At 56.6% G+C, this 25,359-nt stretch overlaps 1 protein-coding gene across 26 annotated transcripts in view; it reads right to left on the reverse strand.

The window, feature by feature from the left end:
• CACNA1G (calcium voltage-gated channel subunit alpha1 G) overlaps nucleotides 1-25,359 on the reverse strand; it is a 64,967-nt gene that overhangs the window by 21,436 nt on the left and 18,172 nt on the right. For 17 of the 26 annotated variants that reach the window (XM_019638528.1, XM_019638526.1, XM_019638532.1 and 14 more), the window contains 13 exons: nucleotides 24,013-24,389; nucleotides 11,629-11,780; nucleotides 10,631-10,816; nucleotides 10,427-10,541; nucleotides 10,189-10,344; nucleotides 7,259-7,327; nucleotides 5,681-5,765; nucleotides 5,405-5,598; nucleotides 4,194-4,625; nucleotides 3,226-3,326; nucleotides 2,889-3,012; nucleotides 1,050-1,118; nucleotides 732-916 (listed from right to left, as the gene is read on the reverse strand). In XM_019638528.1, coding sequence (XP_019494073.1) covers nucleotides 732-916; nucleotides 1,050-1,118; nucleotides 2,889-3,012; nucleotides 3,226-3,326; nucleotides 4,194-4,625; nucleotides 5,405-5,598; nucleotides 5,681-5,765; nucleotides 7,259-7,327; nucleotides 10,189-10,344; nucleotides 10,427-10,541; nucleotides 10,631-10,816; nucleotides 11,629-11,780; nucleotides 24,013-24,389 — 2,245 coding nt within the window. The remainder of the gene's footprint in view (nucleotides 1-731; nucleotides 917-1,049; nucleotides 1,119-2,888; nucleotides 3,013-3,225; nucleotides 3,327-4,193; nucleotides 4,626-5,404; nucleotides 5,599-5,680; nucleotides 5,766-7,258; nucleotides 7,328-10,188; nucleotides 10,345-10,426; nucleotides 10,542-10,630; nucleotides 10,817-11,628; nucleotides 11,781-24,012; nucleotides 24,390-25,359) is intronic. The other 9 variants (XM_019638551.1, XM_019638547.1, XM_019638540.1 and 6 more) reach the window with 1 other exon arrangement.

Genomic DNA, 25,359 nt, shown 5'->3' on the forward strand with positions numbered 1-25,359 from the left:
GGGATTTCCACCCATAATCTCTCAAAACAGGAAGCAGGCACCCTCACTTCCACTCCCAGGATATCAAAGGATTACCTGATGGGGCTGGGTAGGGACTCAACTCAAGAGAGGTGTTCCCAAGGGACGCAGTATGGCAGTGTGTTGTGAGGACAGGGAGATACACTTGTATGTAGGGGTCAGGCAGAGAGGGTAAGGGACAGGGGTGGATTGTCACAGCTAGGGAAGCATCACTAGTCAGTCAGTATTGTCCCCACCCACGGAAAGTTCTGACTCTTGGGTGGGAGTGGGGGGTGATTGCCTCATTGGGGAGGGTTTCCTGAGATGGCAGATGCCCTGCTCAATCTGGTGGGTGGCTCCTGAGAGGCATGGAGGTGAGGAAAGCAGGGCAAAGAGTCTCTTACCTCACCGGGGAGGTCCGAGTGTCACCCCTGAGGATACCAGCCCAGCCAGAGCTTTAGCTGAAGGCTGTGAGGTCCTGCCTATAGCGCCCTGTATTGTGCCCTGCACAAGGCCAGGAGCACAGTAGCCCTGAGCAGTATATCATGCGGGGAGTGTCACTGAGGCGGGTGCCCAAGGACAGAAACGCCTAGGCCTGTAGTTTAAGCTGAGAGATGACAGGGTTTCCTGTGGGGGTCACAGGCAAGAAGCAGGGGCAGGTGGGGCTCTTGCTCCATTGTGAGGGAGCTGGTAGTTGGGGGTGTCCCTGGGGAGGACACCTGGCTGGGGCTCACCTGAGCGGGCGCAGGGTCCGCAGCAGCCTCAGCACCCTCAGCATGCCGAGGATCTTGGTGCCGCTGTCGGAGACCATGGACACCAGGATGTCGATGATGGAGATGAGCACCAGCAGCCCGTCGAGCACGTTCCAGCTGCTTCGCAGGTACGCCTGCTCCCCAAAGCACCAGCCCAGTGCCACCACCTGGAGACGCCCGTCATGTCCCCGTCACCACCACCTCCCTGTCGTCCCCAGCCCTGCCCTCCACTTGTAGACCATTCTCTCCACCCCCACCAGGAACCAGGCAACACCAAACCAACGTCGACCCCTCCATCACCTTCACGGTCATCTCTGCCAGAAAGACTGCGGTGAAGACATAATTAGAGAAGGTCAGGAAGATGCGTTCCTGCAAGAGAGAGCAGGTTGTTGTTGCCCACCAGGGCCCCCCTCCTTGGGCCAGGTCTGTTCTGCATACGGAAGCCAGAACTGCTTCCAACATTTGACTCAAAAAAAAGACCCCTTTCCTCCCCCAAAAAGCAGACAATCTCATTTCCCCACTCCCACCACACACACACACACACACACACACACACACACACAGCCAGTGCCAGGCCCCCTGACTCACTTGCACCCCTGTCCTGAACAGAACTGCCACCCACCCCTTGGAGAGGGAAATGGTCCCACTACAGGGCTGTCATCTGAGACCCATATTTCAGTGTCTATCCCGACTTCTTTCTTCAAACTGGGGCAGGATTTAACTTGATCTCTGACCTCCACATTCTACTCTCCTCCCTGCTCCGTGGACTTGCTTTCCTGCTGCGTGCCCCAGAAATGGAGCTGCAGGACAAGCTGGGGGCCGGAGGACAGGCTGTGTATCCCCAGGCACAGTATTTATGCTGGGCATAGGCTTGGGCAGAAAAAGGAAGAAGGCGGCCCTGATACCCGTGGGCTGATTCCATTGCTGGGTGGCCGAGAGAGGAGTGTACAGAGCTGGAGAGGCAGCAGGCAGGGAGTGCGTGTCAGCGAGAGTGAGAAACAGAGAAAGGAAAAAGAGAGAAGCGTGCACGTGACAGCTAGAGGCAAAGGAACCGAGTGGAAAGATGGGGGGAGAGACATGGTGACAGTGGCAGAGCTCTGCGGCAGGGCCTTGGGCAGGAGGCAGGCGAGATGGCCAGTGTGACCAGCTGCCCTTGCTCCACCCCACACAAGCCCAGGGGTGGGGGTCCCTGGTGCTATGCTCCTTCACACACCTCTTCCTGGGCTGGCCCCTCCATCTCTCAGGGCTCCCCCTATCCCCACCCTGGCCTGGCTGAAGCCCGCCCTAATGGAAACCAGAAGCTCCAACAGCACTGAAATCTGGACAAGGATATAGGGATAGCAAGGAGGGGCAGGGGGCCGCCTCCAAGCAAGTGGTGTAAAGTGCCACCCTCCGCCCACCCTTCTTGGACCAGAATCATTGTCAGGGGGAGGGGCTATGATACCAGGCTAGAAACAGAGTTCCCAGAACAGCTGGGCCTATCCCAAAGAGGTTAGACCCCTGGGAGTATGTCCAGATACTCAGGCCTCTGGCCTCTCCCTTTCTTCTGAGGACGGAGAGGTCAAGCAGAAGTGACCAACGTCCTCCCTCATGCCCCTGAAAACCTACTTGTTTGTGACCTAGAGGAGCCAGAGCAGCTCCCTTCTCCCTTTCTGCACTGCCCACGGGGCAGGCTGGGGCAGCTGTCTCCCCCATCGGTGCATGGGTCATGGGTGCAGCTGAGACCCTTTGCCAGGAGCGGGGAAAGCATGACTGCTCTGCCCAGCCAGGACCAGTCTCGCTGGTTGCATCATCTCAACACTCACCGACTCACACAGGGGCCTCACAAGTCTCTGGCTCGCGAGAACACGCCGCCTGCAAACAGCCAGGGTGCGATGGAGCTCACTGTTCACCCCAGTAAGGAACAGGGCCCACTCACTCCCTTGGCTGGACGGGTGTATCACAGACGGGAGACGGGAGCAGGAGAAGGACACAGGGTGCCCGTGGCAAGGGTGGGAGTCAGGGAGACCGGAGGGAGCGTCCTGGCTCGCGCCCTCGGTGTCTGTCTGGGCCTCCTTGCCCGGCCTGCTCACTGACCCAGGAGGGGCCTGGCACCGAGCAAGCACTCGACAGCCGCCGTGTCTAGCCCCGGGGACTCACCGCGCTGTGTGGGTCAATCTTGGGGCGCTCCATGGCAATGGTGATGCAGTTGAGAAAAATTATAACAAGGACCACGTGGTCAAACATCTTGTGCGTGATGATCCGGTGGCACAGGAGGCGGAACCTGCTCCAGGACAGGGGCCAAAGCTGAGCGGGAGGCAGGCGGTGCGGCAGGGAGAGGCATCGCCCCGAGGCTCCTACCCCTCCCGGGCACCCCCAGCCTGAGGCTTCTCCCCCACACGTTTCCACATCAGGGGACACTTCCCGCGCCAGCATCGCAGGATAATTTCCCGTGGGAAGGAGAGGTTGGGGCACAGGCCAGGGCCCCCCTGCGTACCTTGACTGAGGAGGGAAGATATAGGCAGACCAAGAGTCTCTCTCGCGGCAGCAGGCGGGAAGCCGGGCTCGCATCCACGCTCTCATCCGTTCCCCTTGGCTCTGTGGAAGGATCACCAGGGTTGGAAGAGCGGCCAGGCTGCCAAGTTCCCGAATCCCTCACTCTTTCCCGGCCCGTGCTCCTCGTCTGCCCTCTCCTAGCCCTTTTCCCGTATTCCTAAAACCACCTTCCCATGTCCCGCCAAGCCCCCTCTTGTCCCCTGAACACCCCTCACATCCTTCATCTCCCTCATCCTCCCTGGCACCCCCTTCCTCCTCCTGCAAACTCTGCGCTCTCCCCATCTTTACCTTCTGTCCAGCCCCCGCCTGCCCTTTCTCCCTCCTTCCCTCACCATTGGGCTTGGATGCCACATCAATTATCAAACATTATATCTATCACGGCTGTGTGTTCAAAGACACACCTGGGAGGAGGAAACACTGGCCACTTCTCCTCACATGTTAAGCCAGGGGTCCTGAGTGCCTGGGCCCCATCCCAGGGTTAAGGTGGGGGCGGGGGAGGGAGGCTAGGGGAGGGGTAACGGGTAAGGCGGGTGTGAAGTCAAGGCTGTGATGAGGTCGAGATGAGAGAGGGGGACAGGAGAGGGCATCAGTTTGGAGAGATGAGTGATGGGTCTTTCTGAGTCACAGGGGGAGAGCCATGAAAGATTCATACACATCTGCCTGAAACCATTCATAGCCACCAAGGACCTCAGAGCCGCAGCCCCAGGCATGACGAGGGTCTGGGGCTAGGCAGGGTGAGTAGAGGGAGAAAACAGGGTGCTTGGAGCTTGACCTCCAGGGCCAGCATCCCTGAGATCCCTTGGTACCTTCCTGAATGCCACAGAACTGGGATGGGTGGTTTGTCCAGCCCTGCCCCAGGCTGCGCACAGCTGCCCTCACTCAAGGTCACTGTGTGCACAGGGGCCTCACCAGGTTGCCCTCGTCATCACCATCATCCCCATCCAGTGGGGGCTCGTCGGGCCGCAGGGCCCGGGCCAGGCGCCCTGGGGCCGACTTGCCGTTGCAGTCCGGGTGCTCAGAGGCTGAGCTGCGGCCACTGGCTGTGCGGTGCAACCCAGGAACCTGCAGTGTGTCTGGCAGGTCAAAGGAGTTCTTGGCTTCCCGCTCCAGGGGGCCCCCATGGCGACGGTCGCTGCCCACTGGGCTGGCCCGCTCCTCTTCCGAGCTCTCCTCCTCATCCTGGCTCTCCTGGCCCTCGCCTGACAACAGGGACCGCCGCTCCCCACTCGGGCTCCTCCGCTTTAGGCTGGGGGCACGGCCCAGGCTGTTCCGGCTGGAGCGCCTGCTGGCCCAGCTGCTTGCTGCACTCCAGGGGCTGTGTGGAGAGCTGCGGGCGCTCGGCTGGGGGGTGAGCAGAGGAGAGGGTGGTCTCAGCCAGGGCCATGCAGCCCTGGGGCCCCCACATGCACCTCGTCTGTTGTCAGCCTCCCTGGCATCACACCAGGTGCAGAGGCATGGTGAGCAGGCGCTCTGGTCTCGGATGCCTAGATTCAGGACCCAGCTTACTCCAATCAGCTGTGTGACCTTGGGCAAATTGCTAAACTTCTCTGTACCTCAGTTCCTCATCTCTAAAATAGATGACACTAACAACTATTGCTCATTTAGCGAGAGAAGTCTTATCGCCACCAGATGAGCAGCAGTATAAAATAAATGGCCAGAGTGTGGGCTGGGCCCTCACACCTTCCTGGATTAAAATGCCGACTCTGTCACCTACTTGCTTCAGAGCTTCCCACACATTACTTCAGCAACCTGAGAAACGCAGGTCCCCATCTGTAAAATGGGGATAGTAACAGTACCCACCTCATAGGCTTGCTGTGAGGATTAAACGTGTCTAGAACACTTACGAGCAGTGTCTAGAATCGTGTCTGGCCCAGAATCAGTGACTGGATGGGGTTTATTATGATGATGATGAGGTATCCAGGAGGTAGGGACCCCCTACTTTATAGAGGATGCTCAGAGGTGGAGCTCCTCCACCGGCCTGCACTGCCAGCCCTGACTCATCGCCCTGGGGCTTGTCCAGCCCATGGCTCAGGGGTATCTTCTCAGGCCTGCCCACTTCCATCCTCTCTTCCCTCCTGATGTCCTCACATCTCCCATTGGGCACCCACAAGCACCCCTACCGGTGACTTCATCTCGTGGGCCGCCCCTGGCTCGGCTGACCCACTGCTGCTGGTGCGGCGGGAGGTGGGGCCCAGCGCCTCTGCCAAGCCTGTGCTGGAGCTCTTGGGCAGCGACATGGGCGTGGCAGCTGTATGGATGATGAGCGGTGGCAACAGGCTTCTCCGCAGCTCCGGGTGCTCTCCCAGGGATACCACTGCCGGAGAGGGACAGGGAGACCCTGAGTCCACTCAAGGCTGGCCCAGGGCCGGGGCCACACCCCCAAGGTAGATACTCACAGGCCAAGTGCTTCTTCCTGTCTCCATCGCCATCCAGGCTGGGAGAGAAGAAATCGGGCTCGGACTCAGACTTGGTGGCATCTCCCTAGGGTGGGGGAGCAGCGGGCCATTAGGGACCTGGCTGGGCAGGGGTCAGAGGGATGGACGGAGGTCTTCCTGTCTTCACACGCACACACTACATATAGGCCACGGGAACCAGCAACCACGGCACAAGACATGCACTGGCATAAACCAGACCACCCAGGCTTGGGGCCCAGGGCTCCTCAGGGCACCCAACACCTCTGCTTCCTACCAGCCACACCTCAGAGAAGGCCAGTGCTAACCCCAGAACCCACAGCACAACCAGCCTGGCTGGGACTGGCTCTAAAAATGGCTGAGGGAAGAGGGGATAGCCGGGTAGGTGGGTGGCACAGGCCGGAGGGAGCTAAGGACCTGAGTGATGTGGTCACTAGAGCCTCAGTTCTAAAGGCCACTTGTGCCCTGAGCTTTCCCCATGGCTGCCCTCCTGAGCCTCAGATCCGAGGACCCCAGAAGGAAACTGAAAGACCCCAGACAAAGTGGCTCAGCCCAAGGATGCCACTTCGGTCCCTCTGCCTCTCCCTCCATTTCCCCAAGCCACCGCCCCCTCCCCTGGCCCCATTTTTACCTCTCTCCCTGTCTCTGGGACAATTTTTTCTTCTTTCTTAGCAGGTCAGTAGGTTCCCCAGTAATTACACACTTCTTCTTAAGAAGTTATTAAAAAATACTTGATTGCTACTTTTGATAAGGACATAAATATTGCGTAATTGGCATCTCAGGGGATCATTTTCATTAACTCAGTTTTCGTCCCTAACGAGGCCTTTAATTATCAAGTGGGATCTCCAGGGGGCTGCTCGGGATGTGCAGCCCTGTGAGGTCCTGCGGGAATCCTGACTGCGCCCCGAATTCCAGTGCCAGTGCAGGAAACAGCAGGGCACAGGCTCAGTGTGGGGGCCAGAGGGGAACCACGCCCCGTAATGCCTGCTGGACCTCCTGGGTGGTCAAGGAGCCAGAGACTGGGACGCGGATTTAAAATTCTGGCACATTCTGGCAAGAGCCATCTCTACTCCTTCCGAAGACTTGTCCTGAGCTGAGGCAGCTTGTGGGGTCTCCGACAGAGGCTCAGGGCAAGAGAGAGGAGAGAGAGACAGGGGAGCACAGTCTGTGGCCACGGCTGTCAACTCCACTGAGACCTGACGACTGGGACTCCTGGGGGCCTTCCGTGCAGGCACGCACTCGCGGTGTGCCACACACGAGCATACAGAGGATTCTAAGTCCCTTCCTTCTCCCACCATCCACCGGTCTGTTGAGGGTGGGAATTTGCCCTTTGCAGGTTGATGGGGGCAGAGGCAAGGAGGCTCCTCCCCTCAATGTCCTCAAGGGAGAAGGGACTTAAAATCGAAGCCAGCCTCACGACACCAATGACCACCACGGCGACCACAGGTTGCACAGCAGCTGAGCATGAACACGAGCACAGAGACACGGAGGCAGAGTGGAGGGGGGGCACAGGGCACGGGTGGGGTGGGGTGGTGGCATGCCAACTCATGATTGCATACCTACCCCCTGGGAGTCGACAGGCAGCTGAATACAGCTTAACTGTCCACTCGCATCTTCCCGTTTGCTGATTTCCTACAGGGAGAGGGGGAGGCAGGGGACGGGCGCTGGTCACAGGCGCTCAGGCTTTCAAACATCAGCAGTGTCCAAAGAGGATGAAGAAAAGGAGGGATGCAAACCCGACAGCAGGGGAAACAAGACACAGGGTGGGAGGAATTGAAAGGGGACAGAACGGCCTTCCAGAATTCAACCACAGGCCCTCATCAGGCCAGAATGAATCTGAAGGGTGAGGGTGGAGGCCACAACAATGGGGACAAGGGCAGGAAAGGAGATCAAGCCCAGATAATCCTAATAACAGCTACCATTCACTAGGATGTGCCAGGCATCATGGAACTGCTTCATTAACACTAGCTTGCTTCCTTGAAAGGTGAGAAGCAGGGACTGCCAGCACCATCTTACAGGAGGCACCCAAGGTTTGGAGAAGTTAAGAAAATTGCCCAAGTCATACGGAGAGCAAGAGGTACATCTGGGCCTCAAACCCAAGTCTCCAATTCCCCCCTTCCTGGTTAGGAGGCAGCAGGCTTAGGGAAGGGGCAGGGAGGGTGGGAAGAAGTGGGTGGGAATCAGAGACTAGGGAGGAGACAAGGTCAGGAGCAGGAACAGGCCTCCTAACGCGCATATACTCTGCCTGCATCCCTCCCAATCAGAGTGGGTCCAGCTGCTCCAACTGGGATGGGATGTGACAAGTAACACCAGGATGACAGCTATGATATTGTTTATAATCAATTAATGGCCTCATACAGGGCCTGCTGCCCGTTCATTTAATTAAGTGTGTGAATGATAAATATACAGGGATTCAGGGCGCTGCCCCCTGCAAGTCGAGAAATGAACAGCCAGCCGGCCCCATCTCCTGGGCCACCTCCTCCTATCTCTTGGCAGGGTGGTAAGGCCAGCAGGGGGGGCCACTCTTGAGGCCTCATGCTGATGACACCCAACAAAATGGGGGCAGCCACTTCCTCCACCGAGGTGGGGTGGCCTCATGCCATTTCCACAGCAATAACCAGCCTCTGCTGCCAGATTGTGAGGCCCCCTCAGAGCCACAGACACAGCCCCCTGAAACTCCATACAGGAGAGGGCAGGTGCCTCTGGAGGTGTCCAAGTCACTAGCATTGAGTGACCACCCCCCCCCCTACCCAGGAGGTGGCTCACCACATGCAGGTCAGCGAGCAGCAGGTGTAGCACCTTCCATGGGCACTTTGGGGCCATGCCACTGCCCACCCCCGTGGAGGGAGTGTTGATCCTGAAATCCTTTCTCCATTCCACTCTGAGTGAGACCCTCCCTGTCGTTGCTTGTACTTTGAAGGTTGAAGAGGGTGTGGTGGCCCCAGGTCCTGGCTGACCCCTTAGGCTGAGGCAGCCACAGGCCCCCAGCAGGGCCAGAATGACCAGACCAGGGCCAAGGGCCAAGCTGCTCTCCTTCCCACACATAGACTTTGCTGCTGCCTAGCAACCAGGCCGGCTTTGTGGCACTCAAACTAACAAGGTGTTTGCTGAAACAGCCAGTGGTGGGGAGGGGGCTGTCTGTGCTGGGCGCCACCAGGACTGCCAAAGTGGCTGACCTGAGGGGAGGGGAACAGGCGTGGGGGTATTTTCCATTTCCCTCAACGGGGTTCCACAGGAATTTTTCTGAGGGAATCTTAGCTGTCAGGACCTGTGGTTTGGAAGGGTCTGAAGGACCCAAGTCCCCACTCAGCTTCTCCTGTCACAAATCAAGAGCAGTGGCTGAGAGTGGTGGGTCCCCAAAGAGACCCTGGCTCCTGTGGGAGCACGGTGGCACCTCTTAACCCTTCAGGCCTCAAGGAACCCCCAAATAAGTGTCCTGTCCCAGGGACAGCACCAACGTCCCTCCTTCCTGCAAGAGGCCCAGCCACCACCAAGGCAGGGCTCAATCCCCCACCAGCTGCCCTCACTGTCACTCAGCAGGAGGAAATGCAATAATGGGTAACTACAGAATTACAACAGAAGTGAGGAAAAGGCCAGTGCAGGGGTGGAGCGGGGAGTGCCCTGCACCCCACCAGCCCAGCCTGGCCCTCTGGAACAGCCCTCCCTCGAAAGGCTGGGAAAGAGGTGGAAAATAGATTTTTGTTTTTCCACTGTGTGCTAGGTATTTATAGACCAGGCCGCAGCGGGAGTTTCCATCCGGGTCACCTGGAGAGAACTGGACCAAGAGCTTCTCCACGCTCAACCTGGAGTATTTCTAGGTTGGGTCAACCTACCCTGTGCAAGGTGCTGGGCTGGACCTGGGGTGGGAAGAGGGACAGAGCTGAGGGAGAGGAGGGGGTTCAGCCCTTCAGGCAGAGGCTATGCCCTGGCAAGACAAGGGCAGGATCAATGTAAATCAATATTAATTGATGACGCTGCCTGTGACGAACGTGATGGAGTCCAGGCTGGAAATAGGACGTTCATCTCTGCCATGCCTGCAGCTAATTGGGCTCATTTCTCACCCTGGGCAGCTCAGCCCTGCCCGGGCCCTGGTGGCATCTTCATCAGCTCAGCCAGAGCTCAGATGACTTGCACACAAGCTTCCCCCACCTCTTGGCTCAGATGTGTCCCCTCTGAATGTCCCCAAGAGCAGCTGTTCTCAAGGATCCAGCTGCACTGTGTGCTGACACTTGTCCAGCTCTCTGGGGAAGGGCCTAGCTGACTTTGAGAGGGAAGCCCACTTGGTAGCTAACCTGGGACCCAGGGCCCGACCCCACCCCCCATAACCACCTTGTCTCCCGAGTTCCGAGGGGCTGCCTGAGACCCAGAGCCTCCCACCCTTAGTCCCCCCACCTAGTCTGAAGGGTGCTTCCTGCAGGACCTCCCAGGCCACCAAAGCTCAAGCCAGGCAGCCGATCCCTCTTAGAAGTGGACTGTTTAAGGCAGGGGGTTACCTCCGCCTGGAAGCCCTCCACCAGAATGGCCACAAGCAGATTAAACAGCACATAGTTGCCAAAGGTCATGAGAGCGATGAAGTAAAGGGCAGCCCATGACGACGTGGAGGCCATTCCGTTGTAGAGCACCTTGTTCCAGTCCTCCTGGGTCAGGATCTGCGGGCAGACGATGGGCGTCAGGGATCTCACCAGGGATACCCCACTGCCCCCACCCACTCTGCCCTGTTCCCCTTTGCACCTGAAAGACGGTGACGATGGCCCAGAGCAGGGAGTCAAAATTCTTCCGGTCAGGCAGCGTGTCTCCGTCCCGCTCAGATGCAAATTTGCAGCCGAAGAGATGCATGCCCAGGATGCTGAACACACACACAGGAGGTACAGGATGGCGTCAGGCCCCAGCACCCCTGCCCCCGAGGCCCTTTTCCCGGCCGGCACCCGCCCTCACCTGAAGATGAAGATGAAGAGCATGAGCAGCATGCAGAAGGTGGCCACGTTGTCCATGGTCTTCATGAGCACCACAAGCTGCCGCTGCAGCGCCGGCAGGAAGCGCACCAGCTTCAGCACCCGCATCAGGCGGAAGGTCCGCAGCACCGACAGGCCACCCCCTTGCTGGCCCACGATCTCCCACACACTGCAAGAGGGGCGCGGAGCCTGAGCCCACTGCATGCTCACCCTCCACCCACCCCTCCCTTTGCCAGGGGCCAGCAGCACCTGGGCGCCTGGACTGGCCAGCACAGCCTGGGAAAGTGGTGTACAGACTGGCCCTCAGGCCTCTAAGCAGGAACCTCCAAGGTGGCAAGGATCTGGGTGACAGTGCCAGCCTTCTCCACTCTCTCCTTCAGGCCAGAGATCATATCCTGGCAGCAGACAGCCCTCTCCCTCAATCCGGCCAATGCAACATCAAGTTATGGAATATTTGCTTTGTTCTCTTTTAACAAAATCTAAAGCCAATCCCAAAAAGCAATAAAGCAGTTCTCCTGGCCCTAGGCCTGGGGGAATGGAGCACTTTCCCAAGGTCTTGGAAACCTGAAAGTAAGCTGCCGGCGTCTGAGGTGGTTTCCAAGCACTTTGCAAGCAGGGGCGGCTGGCTGGGCCTCATAGTTCCTCCAATTCCTCTCCAAAGCCAACTCCCCAGTCCTCACCCACCACAGGCCTACGTGGGGACGAGGGTAAGAAACTGAAGTTGGGAGAGGAGACTGCAGAGGGGCCCTGCCAAAGACGATGTGAAGCCAAGTCCCTCCTGAGCAAGGTGGGCCGAGAGAGAGGGTGGAGTGGAGCATGGGAGGCCCAGAGAGTCCCCACTTGGAGGAGTGCCAGGGCCTGTGGGTCAGTGGGGCCTGACTCCAGACACCTTCATCCCAGGGGAACAGACTGTGTGGCTCCTCGCCCCAACCCTCCCCATGCGTGTTCCCTAGGTGAGAGGCAGTGAAGGGGTAGTCATACCTGATGACAACAATGACGCCATCAAAGATGTTGTAGGGGTTCTTGATGTAGCCAAAGGGACCATAGACAAGCAGCTTCAGCAGCATCTCCAGAGCAAAGAGGCTGGTGAAGACGATGTTGCTGATTTCCAGGGCATTGGTAAGCTCCTCGGGCTGGAGGGCAGGGCAGGCATGAAGCAGTCGCAGCTTGTCCCTGAGCCCCTCATCCCAGTCCTCCCGAACACAGGGCCACAGGGAGAGGAGGAGTAGGCACAGCAAAGTGGGGGAGGGGGCCAGGGTGGTGCTGGACGCTCAGGCTTATGGGGAGGGTCCTCCCCCAAAGGGTACATGAGGAAATGCACTGAGGGACAGCCACGGCATGAAACCCTTGGCCCCTTGGCCCCTCGCCATTCCCAGCTCTGGGCCTCAGATCCCGGGGCCATAGGCTCACTGGAGGACTGAGCTGTGGGTTCTGCCCACTTACTGCTGGGAGCTCCGAGACCCATCCTGACTTGTGCTTCCAGGTCCGTTCAGCAGGCTCAGGTCAGCAGCACAATGAGGCTGGCCCATGTCACAGGGCGATTGCTAAGACCTCACACGCATACCAGTCACACAGCCACACGCGGTCACACATGCTCTTCAATTACTCTGTGGACTTGACAGCCTTCTCTTGGACAACTGTTGGCTGCACTGCTTTCTTCCAGATACATGCACACACATAATAAACATGCATATACACACAAACAAGCATACACTGCACAAACACACATACCCGTGCAGATGCATGCGCAAATACACACACACACACACACACACACACACGCATACATGCACATGCAAACTTGCTGATGGGCAGAAAGGAAACCCCAAGAAGGGCTGTCACAGACGAGGAGGCTCCTGGAGCCACTGCCTGAGGCTAGGACACCTGGGTTAATTCTCAGCCTATCTTCTCAGCTCACTGTGTGACCTTTGGCAAGATTTTCAACCTCTCTGGCCAAATGAAACACTGGAGCTAATTACTTTTTTGCTCCAGGGGGGATTAGGACCAAGGATACATCCTAGAGAGGTCATCAGAATTAATGACAAACTCTATCTCATCTGCTATTCCAGCTCCCTAGTCGCCTCCTTCCCTTCCTCCTCTTTCTAGTGTTAAATGCTTACCGCATGCCTAGCAATGCTCTGGGTATTAAAGGGGCTGCAAAAACATGTCAGCCGTGCTCCCTGCTTCCCAGCAGCTTAGCATCTAGCCGGCAACAAGTTGTACACACACACTACAGCTGAATAACCACAAGAGGCCTTAGATGCTTCAGTGACAAAATAAATTATCCAGACAGTAAATCCAGGAGTTCAGGGACAGGAGATGAGGGAAGAACACACTGGGAAAGCCTTAGTCAGGAGCTTACACTTGAAATGAACTCTGAGGGGTGAGTGGGGTCTCTCCAAGCAGAGAGGAGGGGAAGGCCTCATGGGTTGAGCACAAGGAATGAACCCTTTAGGGAGAATGGGAGGAGTCTGGCCAGGCTGGGGATTCAGGGGGGAGATGATTGCTCAATGGAGCCCACTGCCTACCTCATGGGGTGTTTGACCACTCAAAAGCCCAAGATCCATGGTAGTCACTCAAGAATGATAAATAAAGAACTAAATGAAGCTCTTAGTCCATCTGACATCTCCCCGTTTACCCAGCTGCCTCATTTGACCGGCTGCCCAGGTGGGTCACCCAAGCATGGAGCGAGGCCCTGGGCACCACCAAATGGATCCTCACGGCCCCGATCTGTGTGGCCAGCCTGGGTGGGAGGTGGGGAGAGTTGGAAGGAAGGGCCTTCTGACTGTCAGGTGTTTGAGGGTCCATGGCTGCTCAGAGGGAGAGACATTCTCAGCCAGGCATGGATTCTTTCCAAAGGCAGGTCTGGGGGCAGAGCCAGGGTCAGTAGGCAGGGCCGAGAGCCAGATGTCCAGAGAGTGAGTGGCTGTCATAGGAGCCGGTGTGGCATGGAGCCCATTGCTCCGCAGCTCTGGAGCGATTCTCTGCTCCCCAGACTGTGAGTGGGGGCAGGAGGGGGCACTGCCACATGACCTAACAATGAATGGGGTCAGAGAGACAGGACCTTCGGTCCCTCCATGTAAGCAGTGCAGGTGGTGGGAAAGGGCCCGTTGTCAAGATAGGTAAAGCCCAGAACTCAGACCCTTCCTGACAGAGTGGATCCCCCACTCTGTGCTCCTAGGTCCAGTTTGCTGGGAAGCCATGGTCAGCGAGCCTACCTCCTGTCCACTCTGCCACCTGCCCAGTTGTTCATCGTTGGATTGTATTAAGCTGAGGAGCACAGATCACACAGGTGCGATGCTTTGCGGGTTCTCAGGCTCATGGTATGTCTCACCTCATTCCATCTACACAGTGGCCATCACACCCTCATTTTACAGATGGGCAAAATAGATCAAGAGACGGTGAACGATTGGTTCAAAGTCACAGATCAGGGAGAGCCAAACACAACCTAGGTGACAGCAACAGGCCTGTGAATCCAGACACACGGATGGACTGAATACATAACATGTCTTCTAATGTATATAAAATTATATGGCACATGAACATAGATGTATGAATAAAGAACAAGTTGATTTGATGGGGTTTTTAAAAATATTTTTAGCTGAGCCATCCTGCCACCTGTTGGCAGCTCAGCGGCAGCTCAGCTCAGGCTGGGAATCGAACCAGCAACCCTATTGCTCAGAACTCGCACTCTTGAGTGAGCTCTTAACCAACTGAGCCAGCCCTAAGAACAAGTTGATTTGAAAGTGTAGCTGAGGAACGCTTATAATGGGTGAATGACATATAAATTATACCTCAAAAAAAGCTGCCAAAAATAAAAATAAAGCTTTTTTTTTAAGTAGCCGAACACCCTACAGTTTTTGTTATCATGTATTTACTCAACCAGTGAGCCCTAAAAGTACAACTACCAGGCATGTGGAGAGAGGGTGTTCTCATCATTTTCTGATGTTATCCCCACGGTCCAGACAGTTCGTACCTGACGGCTCATGGACACACACAGACACACACACGCCCTCTCATCCGCACACCAAGAGCCTCATCCAAAGGATGGTGCAGGGCTCCTCCAGGGCTTGCATCAACAGTCCTCATCGAGAAGGGTGGCAACAAATCCTGAAGCCCCCACCTTGCCCCTCCAGGCAGCTCTGGGCCTGGAGAAGAGGCTGGGGTGGAGGGCCAGGCATTCTCTATTGGCCTGCACTCTCCCTCCTCCACGCTCCCCCTGGGGATACTTAAGGGCAATGCTTATTCTCTCCCAGGGCCCTAGGATCCCCCCCCTGATCCATGGGAAAGAAGCCCTCCTCCCCGAGACCAAGTTACTAAATTGGAGGCTAGGAACATTCTGCAAACACAGGACAAGGACACAGAGACACAATCTTAGCAACACAGTTACCCGGGGGACCAGAGCTGTGATCCCGGCCACTGCAACTGCAACGGGGAGGGGAGGGAGACAACCTCTGCTAATACCCTCCATGGGCCCTGCGCTGGCTAATACCTTCCTCCCCAGACGTCATTTCCTCCCCGCCTCCTAGATGGCTCACTCCACTCTGAGAGGTGTGGTGATTTAAAGGAGGTCACACCGTTTGCTCTCTTAGAAAGGTGCAGAGCTAGGTCTGTCTTTTTCTCTGCATCTTTCAACGCTGCCACCCCTTGCCATACCCACACCCACACAGAGCTCATGCAGACACACACAAGCCCATCAGGCGGATACCAGCCTTCCCTCATTGAGTCTCCCCAGCTGGCATGAAGTCCTTTCTCAGGTCTAGACTGTATCCTCCCTCCTGTTCATAGATGTCAAGGCCCAGTGGTGGCTTCCATGAGTTGAGGCCGCGTAGCCTGAGCTCTTCCCACCTAGCGTCCCCAGGTTCTTCTCTGGGCTGATGCTAACTGTCAATCTCCCATCTCCCAAAACTTCCCGTCCCTCAGTCTGTCACCTTAGAGCAACTGTGGCTCCCGGTAAGCTGTTCAATAGTTCTGACAACCAGGACTCCCCTGAAACTCATAGCACTTCTATCAACTAACTCTCCAAGTACCCACAGTGTGCACAACACTGATGATAAAGGTGGGGCTGAATCTGAACACAGGAGGCCTGCCAACTCTGAGACGTTCTACCTGTGTGACCTAGGGCAAATTCCTTAGCCTCTCTGATCCCCAGTGGCGTCTTCTGTTAAACAGGGTAACACCACCTCATGGCGAGACTGCTCTGCAGAACACCGGAGCTCAAGCCCGTGAATACACCCAGCGGAGAGCCACGCTCAGGCAGCCCGCGAGCAAGCCTCACACATGGCAGGACAGAGGGCCTGCAAGGCTGTAACTGAGCACCATGCTGGGGCAAACACCAGGAGCGCCCCAGGAGCTCAAACCCAGCTGAGGTCAGTGGGTGGGCCAGTGGGGAGGAGGAGGCAGTAGGAGAACCCCTGTGGAGGGCATGCCCAGCTGGGGGCAGTGTGAGCCAAGGTGCAGAGGAAGGAGTGAGTGCACACGGCATCCTGGAGACCAAGAATCAAGTGGTCTGCCTTAGTCAGAGGGTGGAGGGCTGGTAGGGGACAAGGCTGCAAGGTGGGCAGGGCCAGACAGAAGGACCTGCTCCACAATTCAGGCTGGACTTGCCTCTGCCCACATGCTGCCATTGAGGCTTCTGGGGCAGAGAGAGGAGATATGCAAAGTGGTGTATTAAGAAGATTAATCTGGCTGCAGTGGTGGCAGCACGTGGACGGCTTGGAGAGACGAAGAGACAGAGACCAATTAGGCGATACTGCAGAGGTCCAAGCAGGAGGCCTGAGAGCCGGCTCTGGCAGACAATGATGTAACTTTTGCAGGGAAGGTGCAAAAGGGTGGACAACCAGGTGAGAGCTGAACGCATCACCCCAGCCCTACCCAAATGCCACTCCTACCCCACCTCCTCAGCTCCCACTCCTACCCCAACCTCCTCAGCTCCCGCCTGCTCCACTAACCTTGAAATCTTTGCTGCCAATTCTGACTCCTTGGCTCACCTCACCTCTGTTTTCCGCAGTCCTGCCTGCTGCTTCCACACACCTAGGCGAGGTGGTCCAGGTGGACCACAGGGATGGGGTAAGGTCACTAGGTCAGTAGACCCTCTCCTTCTTCTTCCTCCTCCTTCAAGGAGGTGTGGGCAGTCAGGGAGCACCTGTGTGGCAGGAGGTTTCCAGGAAACCCCACAGGACTCATCATATAGATCATGGCCTTGCTCGTCACCGTCCCCCTGGAAACTCTCCAGCTTGGAACATTGCCTGCTGGATTGTCATTGTGCCCCAGTGCTTCCTAACCAGGGGGGGCTCTGGCTCCTCTTTCACAACCCCCCAGCAGCTCCCTGAAGCTCCCCGTTTATCCAAGTAAACACACAAGCTAAAAAGGCACAGGACACCAACAGCGCTCACTCAGCTTGGAGATAGCCAACCCAAAGCCCCTGAGACTTAAAACTCTGGAGCTTTGGCCCCTGCCCCTTATCTGCCAGGGCAACCTCCAAGCCCTGGAGCCCACGGTGGACCGTTTAAAGGCTGCCCTCATGCCACAGATCTCAGAGCGCTCCTGCTCCTCCAGCCTCAGCCCAGGTAAATCCTCGACCTCTCCACCTTTCTGCTGTGCCTGTCGAATTGCTGAGCATTGCTAGAGTCACAAACCTGTGCTGACTGGACAGGGTGACACCCTGCTGGGGGCCCCATGGCTGCTCTGTACCTTTATCCACCATCCTCTATTGCTGGGTTTTCATCTCTCTCCCTAGGAGCTTCTCCAAACCTCTCCCTCTCCTCTGTCCCCATCCTCACTCCCAACCTGGCTTCCTGCTTCTTGGGGCTCCACTTCCCTCCCTCCTTCAAACAGCTCTGGTCCTGCAGCCTGCTCTCTCTCTTCCCCTCCTGGAAGGGAGACAGCCCCTCCTCCACCTGCACCTCCATCTCACCCCCACCCACAGGCTCCCCTGGGTCCCATTCTGTTCCATTAGTTATGCCTATTTCCCGAACTCCTCCAATCTCCTTTCTCCTGCCTAAAAGCAGAACCCTTCATGTGAATCCAGGCTCATTCACCTTTGGACCATGGGTGCCGCCATTCCAGCTCTCTCCAAGGACTCTCTTCCCAGCCCTCCTCTTAGTGGACACCTGAGCAGCATCAGAGCCAGCTGCCAGCCCCTCCGTCCTGATGTCCCACCTGCCCTGACTTCCCTGACCCTGCGCTGGCCGCCACCTCCTGCCCTCCTAGGCTGCCTTTCTCCTCTCAGGCCAATATTCTTCCACGCCCACTCCCTCCCCTTGGCTCCCCCCTCCACCATCTCCTCCACTCCCACCTCCCTAGCTGTCACTGGGTGTAGAGGACACTAAACAATCTCCCCCAAGCCCTTGGCTTCTCACCCCCAGAGCCAGCCCGCCAGAGAGCCTTCCCAGGGTGGCCCACGGCCAGCTCAAAAGCAGCATGTCCAAAACACACCCTCTCACCTCCTCTCCCAAACTTGTCCTTCCCCCACTTCCCAGCTCCATCACTCTCCAGGATTCTATCTTGGAACCCGGGAGTTATTCAAGATTCAGGCCTGCCCTGCTAGCTGTAGGTGCCAGGCGGCAGATCCCGCCAATGGATGGGCTGTCCCCCCACCCCCTTGCTTTGCCGGCCACCACCAGACTTGCGGCCCTTATTGTCTCTGATCTGAACGACAGAAATAGCCTCCGGCCTGTCCCCCAACCCAGCCCGCACCTACTGGAATTTCAGGCTTCCTTCAAGTCTGCTGGACTCACATCACTCCTGCTTGGGGTGGAGGTGGGAAGGGAACATGACTGTCCTTCAGAGCTTCCTGTGCCACCCTGTGCATTTCCAGGCCAGGCAGCTACAATTTGCTCTAATCCCTCCACTGGACCTGTCAGCTCCTAGCCCTGGCTGCCAATCCCACTTACCTTTCATGGCCCATCTCAAAAGCTACCTCCTTCACGAAACCCTTCCAAATCCCCTGCCTGTGTGGAAGCATCTCTCTGTCCCCAGCAGCCTCCCTAACGGCATTTGGCATAATCGTCCAAGAAGCAGCACAACTTATCCGCTAGAACCTAAGTATCATGGGTGCTTCTGGCTCTACCTCTGCCCCTACCATTCTATTACTCTATTCTAGTGTTCTGTGCACCAGAGGTGCTCCCCGTGCTTGCTAAACTGGGGAACCTAGAGACAGAGGATGCCTGAAGGAATGTGAGCACCCCTTTAGCTGGTCATCTCCAAAACAACACCCTTTTCCCCTCTATCTGGAGATCCTTGGAAAGTCTGGGGCCATGGCAGCTATGAAAGGATCATCCTCCAAAGTCCTGCGTGGACCTCAACCCCAGCTCCTCGGCCAGGGCTCCTCTGCCTGGAGGCAAAGGATTCGTGGGAGGCCCAAGGGATAGGCTTGGAATAAGAGGTGTCCATAAACCCTTGTCCTCAAAGATCATATTTGCAGGGTCCATGCATGCGTGTGTTTTCCAGGGAGAGGGTACACAGCTTTCAGCAGATTCCAAAAGGGGTCTGTGAATCCCCTCAAAAGTTCAGACCTACCACATCTGAACTCTTTCCCACCCCCACCCCCAGCTTTCTTCGCCTTGAACAGCCGACCTCACTCACTTATAAATAGAAACCCTCTCTGGACATGTATCTAGAGTGACAGGATGGGCCGAGAGTCGGAACAGTGAGCAGAGTCGTCACCTGCTCTGTCCTTTCCTGGCCAGAAAGGCCGTTTTCTCTGGACCACCCCCTCCTCTGCAGCCCAGGAGACCACTAGGCCACATATCCTTCCCATCCTTCCCACATGCTGTTGTCCCTCCTCTAGAATATGAGGTGAGCCCCTGCCCTAAGCAACCCAGATCCAGGAAGGGGACAGTTAGGAAGCTCCAATGTCCCCCCAGATCCCCTCCCGACACCCTCCCCTCCTCCTGTGGTGGCCTTGCCCCAGGGCAGACCCAGGTAGAGATAGGTTCTAGGAGATAACCTCCCTACTGAGCTCCTGCAACCTGCTGTATAGGTACCAGGAGGTCACACGGGCATTTTATATGCATTGTCTTCCAGCCCTAATATGCTCAAGCCCCAGCGCTCCCACCCCAAGCAAAAACCTAGGTGTCATCCTTACTGCCACGTTCCCCTAAACATCCACTTGGGGTTGAGTCCTGCAGATTCAGTCACCTGCCAGCTCTCCCCAGCCCTCTCCTTTCCATCTCCAGGGACAGAGGTGTATGAACTGCTCAGACCACTGCAGTAGGCCTCTTGTTGGCCTCCCTGACTCTTGTCTTCCCTCCCTCCCTTCTACTCCCCACATGGCTTCCATGAGCACAAACCTGCTCATATCATTGACCTGCTTAAAACCTCGGTTGGACACCTACCACCGTCAGGATAAAATCCAAACTCCATCCGGACCTAGCCCTGAGCTTTTTGTAAACTCATCTCTTATCACTTGCCCATGCAGCCCCTACCCAGTGCCCCACTCATTAGAACTGAACTCCTTATAAACCTCTCCATTTTGGTGCCTGCTGCCTCTGGCCCTCCCCTACACTGTGCCCTATCTTCCTCCTTTCACTAGCTACGTCCCACTCTTCAAACTCAGCTCCAAGGTCATGTCCTACATGGAGCCCTCCCTGAATCCCTTCCCGAGTCTGGGTCATAGTCTGCGCCTCCGTGCATCCCCCACCGAACTTGTACTAATCATGCAAATGTGACTATTTACTTATTGGTGACCTCAGCGAGAGGAAGGACGAAGTGCCTCAGGCCCAGTGGTATGCTGGAGTGGTTTTGCACCGGCTCGGGAGAACCAGTTGTGCACATCCCTTCCCAGCTCCACATTCAGCGACATCACGTTAGTAGCTTGAAATTGGCCATGATGGGAGGACATTTACACCATGGTAATTGGCAAATGCTACAAAAGCTACAAATCAGGACTTCTTTTCCTTTTCTTTTTTTAAAGGACGAGTTAAACATTTATCAGTATGACACTCTTAGGCCCAACTGTGACGCACAGGAAATGTGTGTGCAAGGGAGAGATGGATGGATGGGAAATTCACAGTTAAGCGCCTTGCTCCACGCACTGCCCTCTAGTGGACAGGGCACACGTATGCTCATCAGAACATAACTCTTGCTTCCTCCTCAGTGTCCTGTGTCCTTGTCGTCCTCACCAGTCCCTCTGGGAAAACCAGTCCTGCCAGTTCTCCACTAGCTGGTGGGTTAAGGGGCGGGGGAAGCAGAAGAGTGAGGACAACATGAGGTCTCCCCTGGGTAAGGTCGGGTATGACAACATGGGTGCTTTCACAGCCAAGATGTTAGCAGAGGGGGCAGGAGGGGTATCACCATCCCCTGGCAGGAAAACTGAATGATGGGTAAGGTAGGTAACTGTGGAGAGGACAGGACAGGCCTGGGGAGGGCAGCAGCACCGGGCCAGGGAGAAGGATGGCTCCTCCCCCAGGGAAGCCCTAGCAACCGCCTCTCCCGTGCCCCCCAGCCTGATCGATACCAGGATCGATGGACACAATCACCTCACGAAGGGCTCTGCAGGGAAATCATGAGCCTCTGTCAGCATCTGCTGCAGCTCTCCCTGGCCGTCTCTCTCAGTCCTCTTCCTGAACTGGCTCCACCTCTCTCTTTCAGTCTTTGAGGCTTCATCTGAGCCTGTCTCCCTGTCCCTGCCCTGTCTTCATCTGTATCTTGGTCTCGGTCTCTGTCTTCGGCTTCCTCTCAGTATCTCTCTGTTTCTGTCGCCTCTATGTCTCTGTGCCTCCATCTGTCTCTGTCTCCTCCCCCTGAGTCTCCATCTCCCCCTTTTATCTCCCCTTTATGTCCCTTTTTGTCTCTGTCTTCCTGTCTTTATTATATCTGCCTCTCTCCTCTGGGGCTCCGTCTTGCCCGCTGTGCCCCGTCTTCCCCTTTCTCTCTCACTGTCTCCTCTTCTGTGTTTCCATCTATATCTCCGTCTCGCTCCGTGTCTCCATCTCCCCCTCTGTATCTCTGTCTCTCGGCCCCCGCATTTCCTCACTCCCCTCCCCCCCACACCCTGACTGTTCAGGCTCTGGGGCCCAGATGGCGGGACGTTCACGCTGCAGTGCCTGGAGCAGAGGGCCGTGACAGCTTCTGGGACTTCTCACCACCCCCAGCCCCTGGGCCTTGCAGGCAGCAGCCAATCATCTGCCTGGCTTGCTGGGGACTCCCACTCACCCCTCCGGAGCCCTCAGGTATTGGGAAAATCTCCCTGGAGCAGACGCCCGCTGTGCCACCACTGAGCGGGGACTCCCTGCCACTGAAGGCTTGCGGGGGTATCCTCTGCTCTCTTTAGGAACTTGGGCAAGGAGACGCTGCAGGCAACCCTGACTGATAGCTTTTACTTCCTCCCCAAGGGGGTGTCCTTCCTGACATCTAACTGAAAGCCCTCTTGCTGCAGCTTCATCTACCCTCGGTCTCTGACTCAGCTCCCTCCTAGTGCAAAGCCTCCAACAGCAGCATCCAGCTGGGCACAGATTGCTGGGAGCACTGTGCCCCCCCCCAGGGAAGGCACTGAGGAGGTGCCCCCTGGGGATTGGGTACTGACTGCGGCCAGATCTCAGATGAGGGGGAGGAAGTTGAGGTTTAGGCTTGGGGAATTTGGGGAATGGAAGGTTAGGGGCTACCACCACCTGGGTCCCAGCAGCAGATAATGCTGCCCCCACCAACCTGGTGGAGCAGAGCACCTCTCCCCAGGAGGCTGGCTGAGCAGGCATGCGCACACACCCCATGCCCCATACACCCAGACACAACACACCCACCACAGTGCCACATTCCCCACCCGCTGGTTCTGCAGCGGGTGTCCTGCCCTCTTGCATCTCACCTCCACAGGGAGAGAATCTGACATAGCAGGCTGGGTTGGGTGGGGGGAGGGGAGCCCTGAGGCAAGAGGAAGGGGTACCAATGTGGTAGGATGGTAATGGGGGAGGGGCTAGGGGCTTTGTCTGGACAGGGCAGTTGGGGTAAGAACTAAATGCTCACCGCACTATGGGCAAAGAAGTCAGTGAGGTGGAGAGAGGGGGCTTTTGATCATCCCCACCCCAGGGAAAATGAACATTTATATCTGTCCAGCCCCGGCTTGGACTTATGCTCCCTAACCTCACCTTAGGCCCCCACTCCCCACCAGCCAACTGATCCCAGCCTCCATCCCCTGGTCGTACCACCCCTTCCCACCCCTGTAGGTGCCCCCTCCACACCTCTGGTCCCTACATGCCTCTACCTGTGATTAGCGAGGCTGAGGAAGCACTTGGTTCCGTACCAAGAAAGATCAGGGTCTGGTGGCACAGACCCCTCCCCGAGCCCCAGGGAGGCAAAAACACCCAGGAGAGAAGAGCACAGAAGGGCTGTGGACTGTAGCACCTGCCTGCTGCTTCCCTCCTTTTCCAAGAATCAGCCAAGGGGGTGACCTGGAAGGCCCCATGGGGAGGGGCGGGGGGAGAGCTGCTTTCTGGAAGGAACCTTGTGGGGAGGCAGCCAAACCCAGCTGTGAGGCCCCATGGTAACCTCTTCCCCCACTCCCAGTCAGTATGTGGGATTGGGGGGTCAGTGGGTCCCCCAGTCCACCCTTCCTGTCTTTGCACAGCTCTGAAAGTGAGAACGGCCTCCTCCCCCTCAGCCCAGATCCCATTCTTACAGCCGTCACCCCACAAAACAAGCCTGCTCCTTCGTCCACATGACAGCCCTTCAAATACTTGAAGACAGCTCGCCTGTCCCTGCCGAGCCTCCACTTCTCCTGACTAAACATCCCGGTTCTTAGAATGATTCCTCAAACACGGATGGTTTCAAGTCCCCTCACGATACCGAGCGCTCTCATCCACCTAGCACAGCCCTGCTCACAGCAAGCCTCCCAGAACAGAGACCAGGAGCAGATGGCCTTGGCTCCATCCAGCTACAGCCACCAACCCTCTACTCCTCACCCTGCCGACTACACAAGCCCCCTTCTGCCTCCAGTCAATCATACCCCTAATTACTGAGTCAGGTGAATGCTGGGGGATCCCCCAACACCTCCCCTCCCCCTTATATCGTCTCCAAAGACCCAGACCTCTTCCAGTGACTTGTCCTTCCGAAGAGGCCTCGCCCACATCTGATGCTCATCACTCATTCACATCCTTCAGAGACCGCCTCTTCTGGGAAGCCTTCCCAGATAGCACACGCCCAGCTCAGATCCTGCCCGCCTTGGGCAACCTTGGGCAACCTCCATACTCAGAGACTGCATGGCATTCACTGGTTTTCACGCTCCAAAGAGTCCCCGCCCGTTGCTGCATCTCCCTCCCGTCCTTCTCCCTGCCATCCAAGCTAGCAGCATGGAGAGAAAACCGAACACAGCGGGTGGGAGGGGAGAAAGGCAGAGGGTTCCCAGCTCCAGGGGCTGTGCCTTTGTCCTACCTGCTCATGGTACTCGATGCCCATGCTGAGTGTGTTGACCAGGATAGCAATCATGATTCCCCGACCAAAGTACTTGCTGTCCACAATCTTCCGGAAGGTGTCACAGATCAGCCTCCAGAAGGCCAGTACGGAGTTGGGCTCCAAGTTCAGCCTCAGGCTCCGTTGCCGTCGGCTGTGGGGGTCCCGGAGGTCGCCGTGCTGGGCATCCTGTGTGAACTCATAAACTGCCTCACTGTCGGAGTCAGGCATCTCACGGCCGGCGGGCTCCACCTCCCCGGCCCCAGCCCGGGCACAGTAGGGGCAGCTGTCTGGGCCACACGCTCCACTGTCTGCCTTCAAGCAAGGGCTGGAGAGCTTGCAAGAGCTTTGGCAGGCACCTGGGACAGGAGGGTAGAGGTTAGAGGCTCCAGGATTTCTTAGTTGGGGTGGCCCTTTCCTCAGTGTGTGGATAAAATGAATCGAGGCGCTTTGGGTTATTAACGATCACGGGAGTGTTGGGCACTTAGTGAGCCAGGGGTGCTGAGTACCCTGCAATGTGCACAGCGCTGAGCAACAGAATGCCAAATGTCAATAGCATCCCATTGACAGTCACTGCTGGGTGTCCTAGGGTCAGACATGTGGCCTTGATGTCCTTTGAGATCTCGGGCAGCTCTTATATCCTAGGAGCCTTCAGCAAGGAGCCCAGATCATCTCTATATCCCAGGCAAGCCAGCTCTGTGTCAACACTGCTCTGAGTATCATTTTCCAAGGGATCCTTGAGATAGACCCACATTCGTGCTATGTAAATACGAACACCAGACACACACATATGTGCACGAGATAGACACTTTGTGTACATAAACACATGTACTATGTACTTATGCATACTATTTGCATACCTCACATCATGCAGACACATCCCTATCACACAATGTACATGTACCAGACATGTGCAAACATGGGCATGCATACACACCAAACAAAAACACCACTCTTGTGGGTGCGCACATGCACCTACGCACATCAGACACGCGCACACACACATTAACACCAGACATAAACCCACACACATACACACACACTAGACATCTTCATGCACACATACATACTAGACTTCATGTGTGCGTGCACAGTGACCTATCCCAAGGTATCAATGTCCATTTAAAATCATCTTTGATCCTAGACTGAGAGCTGAAAGGAACCTCAGGGACCACCCAGGAGAAGCATGCATGTGAAGGCGCCAGGCTCAGGGCCCAGCCCCTAGTAGACATCCAACGGTGTTCCCCCTTCCGACTGCACGAAGGAGGGAGTCATGTCCTCACTGACAGTGCCTTTTTTCCAGGAGGGAACTGAAATGTGCATGTGTGT

This window comes from Hipposideros armiger, unplaced genomic scaffold, assembly GCF_001890085.2.
Source record: "Hipposideros armiger isolate ML-2016 unplaced genomic scaffold, ASM189008v1 scaffold_40, whole genome shotgun sequence".
Taxonomy (NCBI): Eukaryota; Metazoa; Chordata; class Mammalia; order Chiroptera; family Hipposideridae; genus Hipposideros; species Hipposideros armiger.